At 44.7% G+C, this 16,001-nt stretch overlaps 1 protein-coding gene across 3 annotated transcripts in view; it reads right to left on the minus strand.

The window, feature by feature from the left end:
• SCN8A (sodium voltage-gated channel alpha subunit 8) overlaps nt 1–16,001 on the minus strand; it is a 129,850-nt gene that overhangs the window by 19,890 nt on the left and 93,959 nt on the right. For all 3 annotated transcript variants that reach the window (XM_050925364.1, XM_050925361.1, XM_050925363.1), the window contains 5 exons: nt 14,175–14,531; nt 11,254–11,724; nt 9,857–9,974; nt 8,950–9,104; nt 7,677–7,850 (listed from right to left, as the gene is read on the minus strand). In XM_050925364.1, coding sequence (XP_050781321.1) covers nt 7,677–7,850; nt 8,950–9,104; nt 9,857–9,974; nt 11,254–11,724; nt 14,175–14,531 — 1,275 coding nt within the window. The remainder of the gene's footprint in view (nt 1–7,676; nt 7,851–8,949; nt 9,105–9,856; nt 9,975–11,253; nt 11,725–14,174; nt 14,532–16,001) is intronic.

Raw genomic sequence — 16,001 nt, forward strand, 5'->3', positions numbered from 1 at the left:
ACGGATGACAAGAACCTTACCCTCGCCCTTTTATTGTCTGCAGGGTCCAAGCAGCTCCCATTAAATTAAGCCAGACAAAATTTAAAGGTACCTATGAGAAAGAATACAGATAAATACACACACTGCACAAACTGCCCTGCTTAGCTTATTCAAATAGCAGTCACCTCACTCATTTCTGGTGTTGTTTCTACAGCAGTGACCATTGAAAAACAGAGTAAGGTTTTATTATTTATATCAAAAGAATAAGAATAGTTTGGGGGATGGATTGGTATCATAAAATTCTGAACATCCTTGGCTTTAAAGCACGCAGTTTCAAATTTGTATCACTTTTATACCTCAGACTTTTTGGTTCTACTAACACATAGCACTTCTCTAGCACCTCCATACAAAGATTTGCAAAGGATGCAGAGCTTAATTATCAATGAGCATCACAACCTGCTTTGAGAGAAGATTAGTATAATTACCCCCATTTTACAAATGGGGAAACTGAGGCACAGAATGACGACATGACTTGCTCAGAGTCACACAGTGGGTCTATGATAGAGCTGGAGATAGAATCTAGATGTCCTAAGTCCACTGTACTCTGCCTTAACCCCAAAGCCATCTTTTTTTTGGTTAAAGATCATATCTTAGAATATAACTTAGGATCCATTACTGTGAGCTACGGAATGTCCTCAAGAGGTGCTGAGGGTAACTAAGCCTCTTGCAGGACTGGATCCTTATCTTGTGAATTTAAAGGGACCTTCTGCCCGTAAAGTACCATGTACACTTAGTGGCTGTACAGGCATGATCCAATTTCCATTTAAGTCACTGGAAAGACTCCTGTTGATGACACCGGGATGTGGATAGGGTCCTGTATAATAACTGTCCTTCACCATCAACACATTCATCCGCCTCCCATGAAAGACCTTGTGATTTAAAATCAACCATTGTCACACTACAGAAACACATAAGGGCAAGTATCTAAACCAGGAGTAGGCAACCTATGGCACGCGTGCCAAAAGGCAGCAGGCAAGCTGATTTTCAGTGGCACTCATGCTGCCCGGGTCCTGGCCACTGGTCCGGGGGGCTCTTCGTTTTAATTTAATTTTAAATGAAGCTTCTTAAGCATTTTTAAAACCTTATTTACTTTACACACAACAATAGTTTAGTTGTATATTACAGACTTATAGAAAGAGACTTTCTAAAAATGTTAAAATGTATAACTGGCATGTGAAACCTTATATTAGAGTGAATAAATGAAGACTTGGCACACCACTCCTGAAAAGTTGCTGACCCCTGATCTGAACCATTTAAAAATGTCAGTTGATCATTATGTATCATGAAATAACTGAGCTCTTACATAGCGATTTTCCTTATCAATCGTTAGCTAGTTAATCCTCATAACAGGAAACAGTTCCTAACAGTGAATTTTTATCCTCCTTTAAAACATGGGGAAACTGAGGCATTGAGCAGTAAATGAACTGCAAGGATGGTGGCAGTTCATTCTAGAAATGGGCTCTAAGAACCAAATTCAGGACCAGATTTCTATTGCACCAATATTCAGGGATGCTTTGGTCTGGGCTATTGACTCAAGTCTCTCTGAGTACATCAACATGGCGAATAACCACAGCAGCGACTCTCAGAGCCTAGGTCAACTGACTTGGGGAGGTGGGAGGGCCTCTTGACGTAAGCCTAAAAATAGCAGGGTAGATGTTCAGGCTAGAACCTGGGCTTTGAAACCCTGGAGGGTTGAGGGTCTCGGAAGCCTGGCTCCAGCCCAAGCCTAAAAATCTAGACTGCTGGTTTTAGCCTTGCAGCACAAGCCCTACAAGCCTGAGTCAGTTAACCTGGGCTCTGAGACTTGCTGCTGCGGAGAGGTGGGGACGGGAGGGTGTTGCTGTGTAGATGTAGCCTCTGTCATATTTATGACAGCTGTCTTCTTGCTTGAAAAGCAGTGGCTTGAACCAGAGACCATCAGAACTGAAACCATGAGTACGTACATCCTGATGTGAAGAGTCAGACTGGGGGCCGTAACAGATCAGGGATAGAAGGGGACATAAAATACATGGACCTGGGGGTTACATAGTCACTGTCTATCACAGCTATCAGAATAGTAACTGTGCCCAGTATGAGACACATTATTTTCCCCTTCCCCCACCATAGTCACATACATTTGAGCTTGAGGGTCAGGTACAGGGAGATGGACACCAGGGCTAAGGGATTTAGGAGTAAAGGAATCTCAGACTAAAACAAGAAAAGAATTTAGCAATCTCAGCCACTGACCACTTTTTTTTTGAGAGAGAGGGGGGCATCAGGATCTTTGGTATCTCGGAAAAAGCAGGTGCAGTTCAGTGTTTCAGATACGCCCCGAAATGAGAGTGGTGTGTGGACATACATTTGAACTGATCTGTGGGAGGAGCTGCCTGAGGCGTTTGTAAGTGGACATGGAGGAAGTGGGATTGCTGACACTTGTAGGACGAAGATTCAATCTCATTTTATTGCTCATGCATAGGATTCCTGCTTTTGCCATCTTCAGATTTGACCACCACCAGCTGGTTCACAGCAGTGGGCAGGAGGGGACATTTTTAAATGTTTGTCCATGTACCCTTCAGTACTCTTATATCACACTGGCATGTCATCATGCCATCATGTGCCAGCAATGCCCCTCTGCCATGTAAATTGGCCAAACCGGACAGTCTCTGTGCAAAAGAATAAATGGTCACAAATCTGACATCAGGAATCGTAACATTCAAAAAGCACTGGGAGAACACTTCAGCCTCTCTAACCACTCAGTGACAGACTTGAAGGTGGCAATTTTGCAACCAAAAAAAAGTCAAAAACAGACTCCAAAGAGAGACCGCTGAACATGAATTAATATGCAAATTAGATACAATTAACTTAGGTTTGAACAGAGACTGGGAATGGTTGGGTCATTACACTAACTGAATCTATTTCCCCATGTTAAAATATCCTCACACTCTCTATGGGTCATCTCGATTATCACTTCAAAGGTGTTTTTTCTTCTCTCTCCTGCTGATGATAGCTCATCTCAATTGATTGGCCTCTTACAGTTGGTATGGGTACTTCCACCTTTTCATGTTCTCTGTATGTATAAATATCTTCTGTCTGTGTGTTCCATGGCTGCTACTCTGAAGGCTAGAAATGGCTCCAAAGCAGAGCAGCTCTTGTGTGTACTGCTCATATATATAAAAAAAAATCTACAGCCCTGCTTCATCCCCAAAGACCAAGTGAGGGGTTTCAGATCCAAACTTCAGGATATGGGTTGGGGTGTCTGGACCTAGGATAATCTCTAATGTAGAATGCAGAAGTAATTCAAGCATTTCAAGTACAAAACAACCAAGACTCCACTGAGCCCCTCACCCTTAGTTAATGCCCTGGTCCCTACTGTGAATAAGACAAGAAATAGTGAAACTTACAAAAGGATATTTCAACCTTCAATGGCATTTTTCAGTATTATATACTCAATTCACTGGAAACTTCAACAGGCTGTTTAGTGGGCATTGGTACATGCCAAAAGTAATCCTGCTGGACTGAAAAGCAGAAGCCTTAATTATTATTACCCAGAAAAAGACTCTTTCTTCACATGCATACCCAGCAAGCTTTAGGAATCAGATGAGAAGGGTTATTTACCAATGCTACCAAACCTGAAAAAGAACATTCAAAAGCATTGTTATGATTTAAATGCTTATTCCCTCTTAGTTATTGTTCCCATCACGAGATTCAACTCAAATCCCACTTGTGCCATTTTAGAGGCTTTAAAAGGATCTGGTCTGGCAGAGGTGGGATAGGATGGGATGTTTAATGAAGATTTTGTTGACCACGTTAGGGTTCAATACCTTACTTTTTAACACCAACATATTCAAATACACTCTTCAGATTTTTGCAGACAACGGTGTCATTTCCCAACTACTATACCAGGGGAAGCCTGAAATCTTCAGTAAAGCACTTTGCAATCAGAAAACTTAGCTCCCTAATATGTACACTTGCACTGCTCTTCTTCGCCACATACGGTAGAAATTACCTTACCGGTAAATTCAACATCCTCACTCTAGCAGTGATCTGATGCTTTCAAAGAAGTGAACAAATCTGTACTGCATTTGTCAATTGTGCAATACTGTACTTCCTGACCCCAGCTGGAATTAGCTCACACTATGAAGCGTGAGGACAGAGTTACCTTTACAATTTTGCTCCTACCTAGCTTAACTGCAGGCCTTTTCTTATTAAAGTATATGTAAACTATTTAATCTTGCTCAACCATTTTCCTCAATCTAGTTTGGGAGGGTTTGACAAAGTTCCTCCTCTACCTTGGTGGGTCCTGAGCTTACTGGCAGATTTGCTCACCTCAGTGATCTTCCCCCCAGTCTGGGTCAACTCCTCCTGTGTCTGATCAGGAGTTGGGAGGTTTGGGGGGAACCCGGGCCTGCCCTCTACTCCGGGTTCCAGCCCAGGGCCCTGTGGATTGCAGCTGTCTATAGTGCCTTCTGTAACAGCTGCACGTCAGCTACAACTCCCTGGGCTACTTCCCCATGGCCTCCTCCAAATACCTTCTTTATCTTCACCACAGGACCTTCCTCCTGGTGTCTGATAACGCTTGTACTCCTTAGTCCTCCAGCAGCACAGCCTCTCACTCTCAGCTCCTTGTGTCTCTTGCTTCCAGTTCCTCTCACAGGCTACGTCTAGACTACCGCCGTATCGGCGGGTTAAAATCGATTGCTCGGGGATCGATATATTGCGTCTCATCTAGATGCGATATATCAATCCCCGAGCGCGCTTATATCGATTCCGGAACTCCACCAACCCCAATCGAGTTGCAGAATCGACAGGAGAGCCACGGACATTGATCCCGCGCGGTGAGGACGGGTGAGTTATCCGATCTTAGATATTCAACTTCAGCTATGTTATTAACGTACCTGAAGTTGCTTATCTAAGATCGATTTCCCCCCGTAGTGTAGACCAGCCCACACACTTCCTCTCCTCTGGCTCCCCCTCACCTGACTGGAGTGAGCTCCTTTTTAAACCCAGGTGCCCTGATTAACCTGCCTTGATTGGCTGCAGGTGTTCTAATCAGCCTGTCTGCCTTAATTGGCTCTAGCAAGTTCCTGATTACTCTAGTGCAGCCCCTGCTCTGGTCACTCAGGGAACAGAAAACTACTCACCCAGTGACCAGTATATTTGCCCTTTACAAGACTCTTGTACTCCACTGCTTTGGGTCTGTCACAGAGGGGTTAAGCGCCTGGTCTTGAACTTTTCATTTCAGTCTTGTGTTTTGCTATATAGTAATACAAGAGAAAGTTACAGATTCACTAGACTTTACAGATCAGAAGAGTTACTTAGGATCTGTGTTTAGAGGAGGGGCACCAAAGTGAGCAGAGAACAAACAGGAAACTTTGAATATCCATTTTACTACAGTAAATATCAGATAATTTAATCCCACTTTTGGCTCCATGTTGGCAGGTCCCCAACACACCAGGGACAAGTCTTCCATCTACTCAGATATTTCTAGAGTTCCCATAACCACTGTACAGCACAAGTAGATCCTATTCAGAAAAAACAGTTACTGACCTTCTCGTAACTATTGTTCTTCGAGATGTGTTGTTCACGGCCATTCCATTCAGGATGTGCGCGCGCTGCGTGCACGGTTGTTGGAAATTTTCCCTTAGCAGCTCCCTCGAGTCAGCTGTGGAGCCCCCTGGAGTGGCACCCTCATGGCGCTCAATATATGACCCTGCTGACCTGACCCCCCTTCAGTTCCTTCTGGCCGGCTACTTCGACAGAGGGGAAAGGAGGGTGGGTAGTAGAATGGATGTGAACAACGTATCTCAAAGAACAACAGTTACGAGAAGGCGAGTAACCATTTTTTTCTTCTTCAAGTGCTTGTTCACATCAACTCCAACCAGGTGACTCCCAAGCTCTCCCCCGGAGGTGGGGTCAGTGTTAAGGAATCGCTGACTAGAGCACCGCTCTGCTGAATGCCGCAACATCGCTGGAATGCTGGATGATATGATAATGAGTGGTAAATATATGCCCCAATGACCAGGTTGCTGCTCTGCATCTCCTGAATGAGGAGATGGGATAGGAAAGCTGCTGACGAAGCTTGTGCCCTTGTGAAGTGTGCTGTAATAGATGAGGCTGGGACCTCAGCCAGCTCGTAGCATGTGCGGATGCAGTCTCTGATCTGGGAAGAAATGCATTGGGAAGAGACCAGAAGCACTTTCATCCGGTCTGCATGGCAAGGAACAACTGGTTCAATTTCCTGAAAGGCTTAGTGCACTCAATGTTGACTAGGAAACTACGGACTAAAGAAGAAAACTAAAGGAAGCACTTGCAAGGCAAGTGAACGCAGTTCCAATGGCCATCATGGATGGTCAGAAGGAACTGAAGGGGGTCAGGATGACAGGGTTATATACTGAGTGCCATGAAGGCACCACTCCAGGGGGCTCCACAATTGACTCGACGGGAGTTGCTAAGGGAAAACTTTCTGATGACTGTGCACACGGTGCATGCACACCCTGATTGGAATCGATGTGAACAATCAGTCTAAGAAGAATTTTCCATCTCCCAGCAAGAGACTCAGAAAGGCCTTTTCTCAGCTTAATATTCTATCATTCGTCTGGGCTGATTGGTGCAGCAGGTCCTCTGGGCCCTCAGCTAGGACACTGCCTCACAGATGGATGTTTTGAATGCATACAGATAAATTTTCAGAAGCACCTGCAAAACATGGGAGCCTAAAATTCCATTTCATAAGTGACTCTGGCACTTCGGAGCCTGAGTCATAGAAGTGCTTTTGAAAATGTTACTCATCGTGTTTTAAATACTTATGAGCAAGATAATTTACGGAATGGAAAACAACACATTTCCCTTCTCCTCCTCCTCATTTTATCCCTTCCGTATATTCCTTCAACCAGCTCTCTCTACGCGGGTCTCTATGCTAGTGTGTCCATGTCGAATGTCTGCCCCTTCTATCCTCTTACATCTAGCCTATACCAAGTTGCTGTCCATATCTCCAATGTGAGGATCAGCCCTTTTCTTCTGGGTACTGGATCCTCTTTGGCAAAGAGGAATAAAGACAAACTTTATCTTGCATGATAAGGTTTTTCTTCACTTGAATTGGAAGTACTTGGAGTTCTACAAAGCTTTGAAAAGACCCATCGGCCCAAACAACCAACATCCAGAGTGTGCATGGATGTCACCAGGTGGCAGCACTGAAAGATTCCACCTGCTGGACTCTCTCCCACTGATGTCTCATACAAACTATGGAGATAGAAGATGTTGCTTCAGATGACCTGGAACCAGGGAAAGGTATGTTCATTTGTAGCACAAATTCTTTACACTCTACTGAACTCTTTCTATAACTTCCTCAATGTATAGGTCCTTCAGAAAGAGCAATGCTAACACAGCATGAGCCAGAGGATGGAAATCCTTCCTTTGTACGTATCTGTTAAGACCTGTGGTGTAGAAATTTCTCAGTCACATATAACAATCCCCAGTAGCTCTGCTTGTCTAGATAGTTCTGTCCTTTCTCCAGTTTTGTACATATGGGATTGCACCCACTTCCTAGTGAGATACATCATCTACTGGACCCTTTTCATGAGCACAGCATTACACCCCCATTCTCCACCCACCAGGTAAAGTTTATTTTTCCCAGCCAGAGATCAGAAGCAGAAAATACATACAGCCACAATGAGGAAATCCAGCCAGCACCAGGCATTGGTGAAGAACTTGACGAATCCATAGGCGCACCATTTCAGCAACATCTCCAGAATGAAAATGTAGGTGAAGACCTTGTCTGCATACTCCAGCACAGTCCGGATGGTCTTTCTCTGTTCTATGTAAATATCCTCAAAGGCCTGGGAAATAATAAAATGCCATTTGTCATGGCATAAGACTTGCCACTGAATATGCAGCAAACCTGCAGCTTATTTAAACTAGGGTAAGCTGCACCAGTGGAAGTCATTTTTTACACCAATGCAGTACATTTGCACTGGTGCAAAGTAGTCCAGTGTAGACAAGCCCATGGAGCCAGACTTTCAAAGGAACTCAGCTTCCTTTTAGGCACTTAAGTGAGGGACTGTTTTTCAAAAGTGCTCACCACCCAGTGTCTCCTATTGTGATGCTTACCGATTTTCAAAACAGCTCAGCTCTCAACATGCATCTAGTGTGCTCTGCCCTTCTGAAAATCTTTCCATTTATTTCGATGCCTAAATGGGAGCCAAGCGCTTAAAAAAAAAAATCAGGCTCTAGTTCTGGGTGCAGAGACCTTCTAAACATTCTGGCCAAAGGTACTAAAGAGAAGTGGAGAAGCACAGGAATTCTGTTGTACTAGAATTTGCTGCTGAAATGTACTGCATTTTTTCATTCACTGTATAGCACAATCCACTAAATACCCGAGAAGCTGATTCGCATCAAAGATCTGGGAAAAAATTAGATGAGATCTTTCACTAGTAGGAGAACTTCAGCCTCTAGAAACATGGCTGCCGCGTCACAACCGTGCATCCCAGTTTGCACCCACACAGTGCCTCCGATCTGAAGGTCTCCAGGAGCTCTGTGAATGTAAAAGAAAGTATCGCTATCCCTACAGCGCAATGGGCAAATTAAGGCCCAGAGAGGTGAAGTGGTTTTGCCAACGGTCACTCACTGAGTTGTGGCAAAGCAAGGATTAGAACTCAAGATTTCAAGGCTCCTAGTTTTGTATCTTACTTTAAGTTAGATTGGAAAACCTTCAGGTCAGGGACCACGGTTCGCTAGGTTTTTGTACAGCACCTAGCACAAAGGGGTCCACTGCAATACAAATCATTAATAATAAATCACAAGTCTATCCTTCATTCCCCAATTTCCATGGAGAGATGGCTTTTCCCCACCAAAACGCCCAGAAATAGCTCTCAGTACACTAGGAGAAGAGCCCCAATATAATGTTATTTGGCTTCACAGACTTCCAAAACTACTTACCAGGGCTCCACTGCTCATTAGGATCATGAAGATGATGAAAGTCTCGAACCAGTTGTGCTCCACAATCAGAAAGCAGGTCTTCCTCAAGGTCCACCAGGATTTGCCCAGCCCATCTTCAATACTGACCTGACAGCACTTAAAGCGCTGCACACAACCTGCATGGGGGCAGCGCAAAAAGGATTGAGGGGGCAGCGCAAAAAGGATTGAGTGTGAGATGATGTTTATGGGGGGTGAGGGGACAGGATATTGTAAGAACAGAAGGGTCTTTGCATAAGTGACTTTGCTCCTCTAGAGTCTTAAACTGGCTGCATTTCAGTTAAAAGTAAAATGTATCCATCCAACAGATCCACCCATCTTCCAGGTCCTTACACTAATTCCTGTCACTGTAGGATCTGAATGACTCGCTTCACATCAGTCAGTTTAAAATAATTATATTCAATGAGGGAGCCGCACTTAACCAGAAAGCAACAGAGAAAGAACTCACTGATAAAATCACCTCAAAGCATTTAAAATACCTTTGCTATGGGAATTATTCTAACAAATCAGTGGCCATGTATGACTTCATGATGGCTTTGTCAAACACTGTGACCATCAGTATCTTCTCAGCAGCAGCAATAAAACCCAAATTCTCTTCCTTCAAAATCCCTGGTGCCAGCCACTCTCACTGAAGTAGAACCTTCCTTAGCTCTTAACAAACTGGACCGTGGCAACAACAGCTGGCCTCCAAAGGCCTAAATCCTGCAAAACCTCAGTGTGACTATAATTTACTCATGCCCGCAGAACTGGGGATCTTTTAGAATCCCTAGCTGTGATCCAGCCCCAGATCTAAACCCTAGGCTAAGCCTACACTAGATATGGGTCACAACACCAACTCCGAGGCCCATATCTACATCTGTGCTTAACTTACCTTCTGTGAAGCATGCATCTGGGTCCAGATATTCTTCTGGTGCCTCCACAGGGACTTCCTCTACCTCTGGCTTTATATCAATGGTGCTGCCCTCAGAAGAGCTGGTATCATCCAGTTTCTTTAACACAAAAAGAACCCCTCAGTCAGGTAAACCCAAAGATGAAATTTCATGGCAAGTCTACATGGGACGTAGCTCCTTAGCAGAGGAAACTAACCACTTGCCCACCATATCTGTCTCAAGAAAATCTATTTCCTGGCTGTTGCCAGGATGGTCTGGGACACCAACTGTGGGCATTCTGATTAGGATATTTAGTCATCAGTTTTCAAGTTAAAAATCTTGAAGATTGTAGTGCAGATAGGGATCAAATCCGAACGTTTGCCACTTTTTTGGGGGGTGGGAATCACATTTTAGACCCATCTTTACCCCTTAAAATGCAATATTATAGTGACTGAATGGCAGTGCATTAACACACGACAATTATTACAACGATAAACATTTAGGTCATGTGTGATATCTTCCATGTTAGGACCACAAACCACTTTACAGAAGGTAGTTATTGAATTCTTAACCACCATCTACTGTGAACTGATGATATTCTCCCAATTTAATTACAGGGAAACTGAGGCAGAGAAGCACTGTTCCTTGCCTAAGATCACAGGGAAATCTATGACCCTGGCAAGAATATAACCCAGATGCCTTGACACCGAGTCCTATGCATCAGCCAGAAAGCGATCTGTCCCCGGTAGCCAAATTTTTCCTTCTTCATTTAATTCACTGCAGGTGACACACCCAGTGTTAAACTGACACTGCACTTGATCTTAGCCACAAGGCCAGGAGAAACACAACACTGATAGGACAATAAAAACATGTTGATAATGGCTGGGTGTTTGACTCTAAGTGCTATGCATATTCTATAGAGGAGGAGAGTGCAATACAGAGATTAGACTGTAAACTCCTTAAGGCAGGGACTGTCTTCTACTCTGCCCAACTTAACAGAACTTCTATAGACCCTTGTACTATAATGAATTATGCCCCCCTTGCCCAAGATCGCACTGGAACAATCTGTGGAAGAGCTGTCTGTCAGCATCTACTTGTTGCCTCACATCTTATACTTGGGGTTGTAAATCCCTTGGGGCAGGGACTGCCTTTTTGTTTTGTGTTTCTATGGGGATTAGCACACTGAGGTCCTGATCTATGACTGGAGCTCCTAGGCATTATCACAGTACAAACTAACAACAAAAGCAGGGAACAGAATTCAGACTCCCCAGCTGTTAAATCCTGTGCCTGAGCCATGAGACCAGCCTTCCTTCTCTTGCAATGCTTCTCTCTCAGCAAAAGTTATCTGTAGCTGTGAAATGAGCATGTGGTTAATGCAAATACTGAGCATCCATCCTACCTCCTTGCTGCCATTGGGATCTGTATCGCTGCTGAAGTCTTCTGTGTTGAGATTTTCGAAGTCTGACTCACCCACGGCAATGGGTACCCGAACCGTGAGATTGGGGTTATTGATAAAGGACATGTGGTCTTCATCTATGATGTATTTCTCCACACTGCTCCCAATGCCACTGGTGGTGCCATTGCCATTCTTTTGATAATCAATGTCCCTGTTGATATCAGCCCCTGTGTGGTTAGCGATGCAGTTCACCTTCTTTTCATACAACTCGTCCAAGGGTTTGACCTCATCCGCCTCTCTCTGCTTGAAATGCGCTTGCATGAACTCATGTGCTTTCGCCTTGATCCAGGCAATTCCCCGCTTGATGCGAATGACTGCTATTTGCAGGTTGTTCATCTCCCCATCATCATCTGTCGCTGCTAAGTTATCTGCACTGAAAGAGCTCAGCAGCAAGGCCAAGAACAGGTTCAACACCTGAAAGAGAAAAGAGGTCATGTTTGGCAGAGCTCTGACATTGTGCCAACATACTATGGCAAAGCTACATATGAGCATTTAGCCACCTGAGCCATTGACACTAATGGGAGCTAAACCATAAACCAATGCTGGTACCCAATAAATCTACTGACAAATCCAGAACTTAAAATACCAAGGCCCCAATCCTGCAATAGCTCTGTGCATGGGAGCCCTCGGCAGCACGCACCCCCTTGGAATCAGTGACGCTCGGTGCATGCGCAGGGTAGCCCCGCACACAACTCATTGCAGGACTGGCGTTCAAGGTATAAAAGTTAGGGATGGGCCCTGAGTTGCCAAGTTCCAAGAGATTTAGATCTAGCATTGTGGTTCGGTCCCATCTCAAACTCAGCACTTGATCAGTCACTGCCTTAGCCTAAGTCTCTGCCCGTGTCTATTTCCAGTCCCTGGAACAAAGCAAAGAAGAGGACTTTCTCTGTCAAGACCCTTTGCTGGCACACAGGAACGGCGCCAGGGTTTCTGACGCCCTAGGCAGACGGCCATTTCGCCGCCCCCCACAGGTCCAGTGGACCTACCGCAGTCATGCCGGTGGATGGTCCGCTGCTGGAAAGGCTCCGGTGGAGCTGCCGCAGTGATGCCAGCGGGCGGTCCGCTGGTCTAAAGGCTCCGGTGGACCTGCCGCAGGCATGACTGTGGTTGGTCCCCTGGAGCCTTTAGACCAGCGCACCGTCCGCCGAAATGACTGCGGCAGCTCCACCGGAGCCTTTCCAGCAGCAGACCGTCTGCCGGCATGACTGCGGTAGGTCCACCGGACCCACGTGCCGCCCCCCCAGGCAAAATAGCACCCCCCTCCAAATTCTGGCGCCCCAGGCCATTGCCCAGGTCGCCTAAATGGTAGCGCTGGTCCTGCTGGCACAAGTCCTTGCAGGGGAAGTCCACAAGGAGTCTCTTGCTGGCATGATGAGTGTTTCCACTGGTCTGTCCTTGGTCTTTCCTCCCACCCCCATCAACTTTTCCGTAGAATTTAAAGCAAGGGATCATCATGGCCATCTTGTCTGACCTCCTGCATAACAGGCCATGCAATTTCACCCCCCTCCGATCTTCATCCAGCCTACATTTTATGATTGAGCTAGAGCACAGTTTTTAGAAAGAAATTTCCCAATCTTGATTTAGAGACTTTAAAAAGACTTTGGGGCCCTTCCATTGCTTTCCCTTCCTTCCCCTCTATCATTTAGTTTTAGCAGGAAAACTGGGTTTTCTTCTTGTCAAATTCCTTTAGCCCATCACACCATGTGTGGGTCAATCTCCTTTGACTGATAATTTTGTGCCACTGGCTTTTATAACAGAGTAGCTGCATGTTTTTGTGGTGGGCACCTAATGAGGTCTTGATCCTGCAAAGCATTTAAGCATGGAGCTGTCTTATCAAATTCAATAGGATTATTCACATGCTTAAAATTAAGCAAATGCTTAAATGCTTTTCTGGATTGGAGCATAAATGGGTTAAAGTAGTAAAATAATACTCTGAGGTCACAGTGCCATCACCAACAATTTAAATATTCACAGAGATTTCAGGACGAACTGACATTTGACGGCTAATTTATCCTTTTACCTACCTACTTCATAGGGAGTTTAGGAAGTAATTCTGGATACAACCTCATATATTAAACATAGGGCTGTGGTGCAAAATTGTTCAAAAAATTATTTGCAATCTTGTTTTGGGTGATTTTAAAATGGGGTTGAGATCAGAAGGAGTGGGAAGTTGTCTGAAATTTTGTGAAACAGGGTTTTCACTCTAGTAAGTGAAAATTCACATTTTTGAATGATTGATGTGAAAACTGATTTTTATCCAAAATTTAAAGTTTTTCTTCTTCCATAAAGCAGGGCCATTTTCACCACAAGCTCTCAAAGCACTTTATAAACACTTAATTAAACCCCACAGCAGTCCTATGAGGCAGACATGTATTTACTATACCAGTTTTACAAATGGGTAAATGAGAACCAAATTCTACTCCCACTTACATGGGTTTAAAATCCAGACTAATCTGGAGTTACAGCAAGGTAAATGAGAGCAGACTTTGGGGGTGGAGAGGTTAAGGTCCATATTTTTAAAGTAGGCATTAAGGCCGCAGTCATGCAAACGCTTAACCTTGCAGGATCAGGGCTTAACTTTGGGTGCCCAACTTTAGGAACCTACTGCCAGATTTTCAGATGCTCTAAGCATCCCCAAGTCAACGAGAGCTGCAGCTGCTCAAGACGTCTGAACGTGAGCCACAATGGTCTCTAAAGCTGGGCATCCAGAATTAGAGGCCTAAATGATTCATACCCAAGGCCACACAAAGTCCATGGTAGAGCCTGGAATAGAACACGAGTCCCCAGTGGCAGTCTTGTGGTCTCACCACTGCCTCGCCACCCACAAAGCAATCAATAAGACAATAAGCAAATCATTTACTGACCACCAAATTCCCGATGACCATGACCATCATGAAGACAATCAAGCACATGGCCTGTCCTGCCACTTCCATACAATCCCACATAGTCTCAATCCACTCCCCACACAGCACGCGGAAGACAATAAGGAAGGAGTGGAAGAAATCGTGCATGTGCCAGCGAGGTAGCACACACTCCGAGTTGATCTTGCAGACGCATTCCTTGTAGCTCTTGCCAAAGAGCTGCATGCCCACCACAGCAAAGATGAACACGATGATGGCCAGCACCAAGGTCAGGTTTCCCAAGGCACCCACTGAGTTACCAATGATTTTTATCAGCATGTTCAGAGTGGGCCAGGACTTCGCCAGCTTGAAGACCCTCAGCTACATAAAGAAACCAAAAACAAAGATACAAACAACACTTAATTTATCTTCTAAAACAAAAAGACAAATCCACAGAGACAAGTCCTAGATTCTGAGGGATGTGGACCTCAGATCTCTATCACTGAAGTCAATGGGAGTGGACAATGCTCAGTAGCTCTCTGAATTTGGCCTTGTGTGTTTTATATTCAATTCCCCTCACACCCCCAAATTAATTTCATGTTTGAAAAGAAAAAAAAATCAAGTTTCCTTCTTGCTTAGCAAACTCTTGAGTGATGGATGAAATGAACCACATGAAATCACGTGCCCAAAGGTTAAGATATTTTTATAAATGTCTTTCAGTCTTCCCTCTGGACAAGAAGGGCCTGATATCCCAGAGTGCTCAGCACTCATAACGGGGGCCAGATTTCCAAAGAGCTCATCTTCCAACTAGGTCTCTCAATAATTGGCCAAAACTTTCAAAACCTGAACTTAAGTGTCACAATGGAAGCTGCTAAGCACTGAATATTTTGGAAAATTTGGCCCCATTTGGGCATGCTGAGCACCATGCTGAGCATGCTGGACCACAGCCCTTTCAAACATTTGGCCCTACCACTGGGGCTGAGTTTTCAAATGTCCTGAGCATCCTTAACTCTAGATTAAACTTCTGGAGGCTACTGGTGCTCAACACTTCTGAAAATCAGGCCCTAACATGCCAATTATCTCACTTTGCTACAACATAACATACCCCCAGCCAGGACTGCCTTTTGGTAGTTTGTTTTTAGTCCTCTGGACAACTGAAGACTACCTCTGAACAAAGTACATGGCCTAGGCTAGAATAGACTTTTTATTTTGTTTGAATGCCAAGCTAAGAACCATGCACTCAAGTGGACCCTTCAAAAGCTATCCTTCCCCTGCCAACATGCAGCTGAGCGACCTCATTCTCATGCAATACAAGAGCTGAGTGGTTCAGTACCCTTCCATTCTCTGTCATTTATGCAGAATGATGTGAATGGATTGAGGGTAGGGGGGAAGCAGAAGTCTAAGGCTATGTCTACACGATGCAACTTTTAGTGACACAGCCGTGCCCTGTTTGTTGTCTCTCCTGCCAACAAAGCGCTGTTCACACCGGTGCTTGTCGTCGACAAAACTTTTGTCTTTCGAGGTGTGTATGTGTGTGTGTTTTTAACACCTTTGAACAATTGCCAGTGTAGACATAGCCTAGGAAACCTGCATCAAAAGACAAGGAAGAAGCAGCAAAGGACAATTCACAATTACCAGCCACCACTCCACTGCCTGCTAACTGGGGATCTCCCATCACTTTGACAGGAGGACCATGCACAGACAGCTTACAGAATTGGGCCCTGAAACAGCACTGTTAAAATCTAAGAGCCCAGTCTCATTCCCAGTGAAGCCAATTAGCAACATTCCCATGGATTTAATTGCACGCAGGATGAGGTCCTAATTCAGGAGAGCTGTATATAACCCTTTTGG

Source organism: Gopherus flavomarginatus, chromosome 16 (assembly GCF_025201925.1).
Source record: "Gopherus flavomarginatus isolate rGopFla2 chromosome 16, rGopFla2.mat.asm, whole genome shotgun sequence".
Taxonomy (NCBI): Eukaryota; Metazoa; Chordata; order Testudines; family Testudinidae; genus Gopherus; species Gopherus flavomarginatus.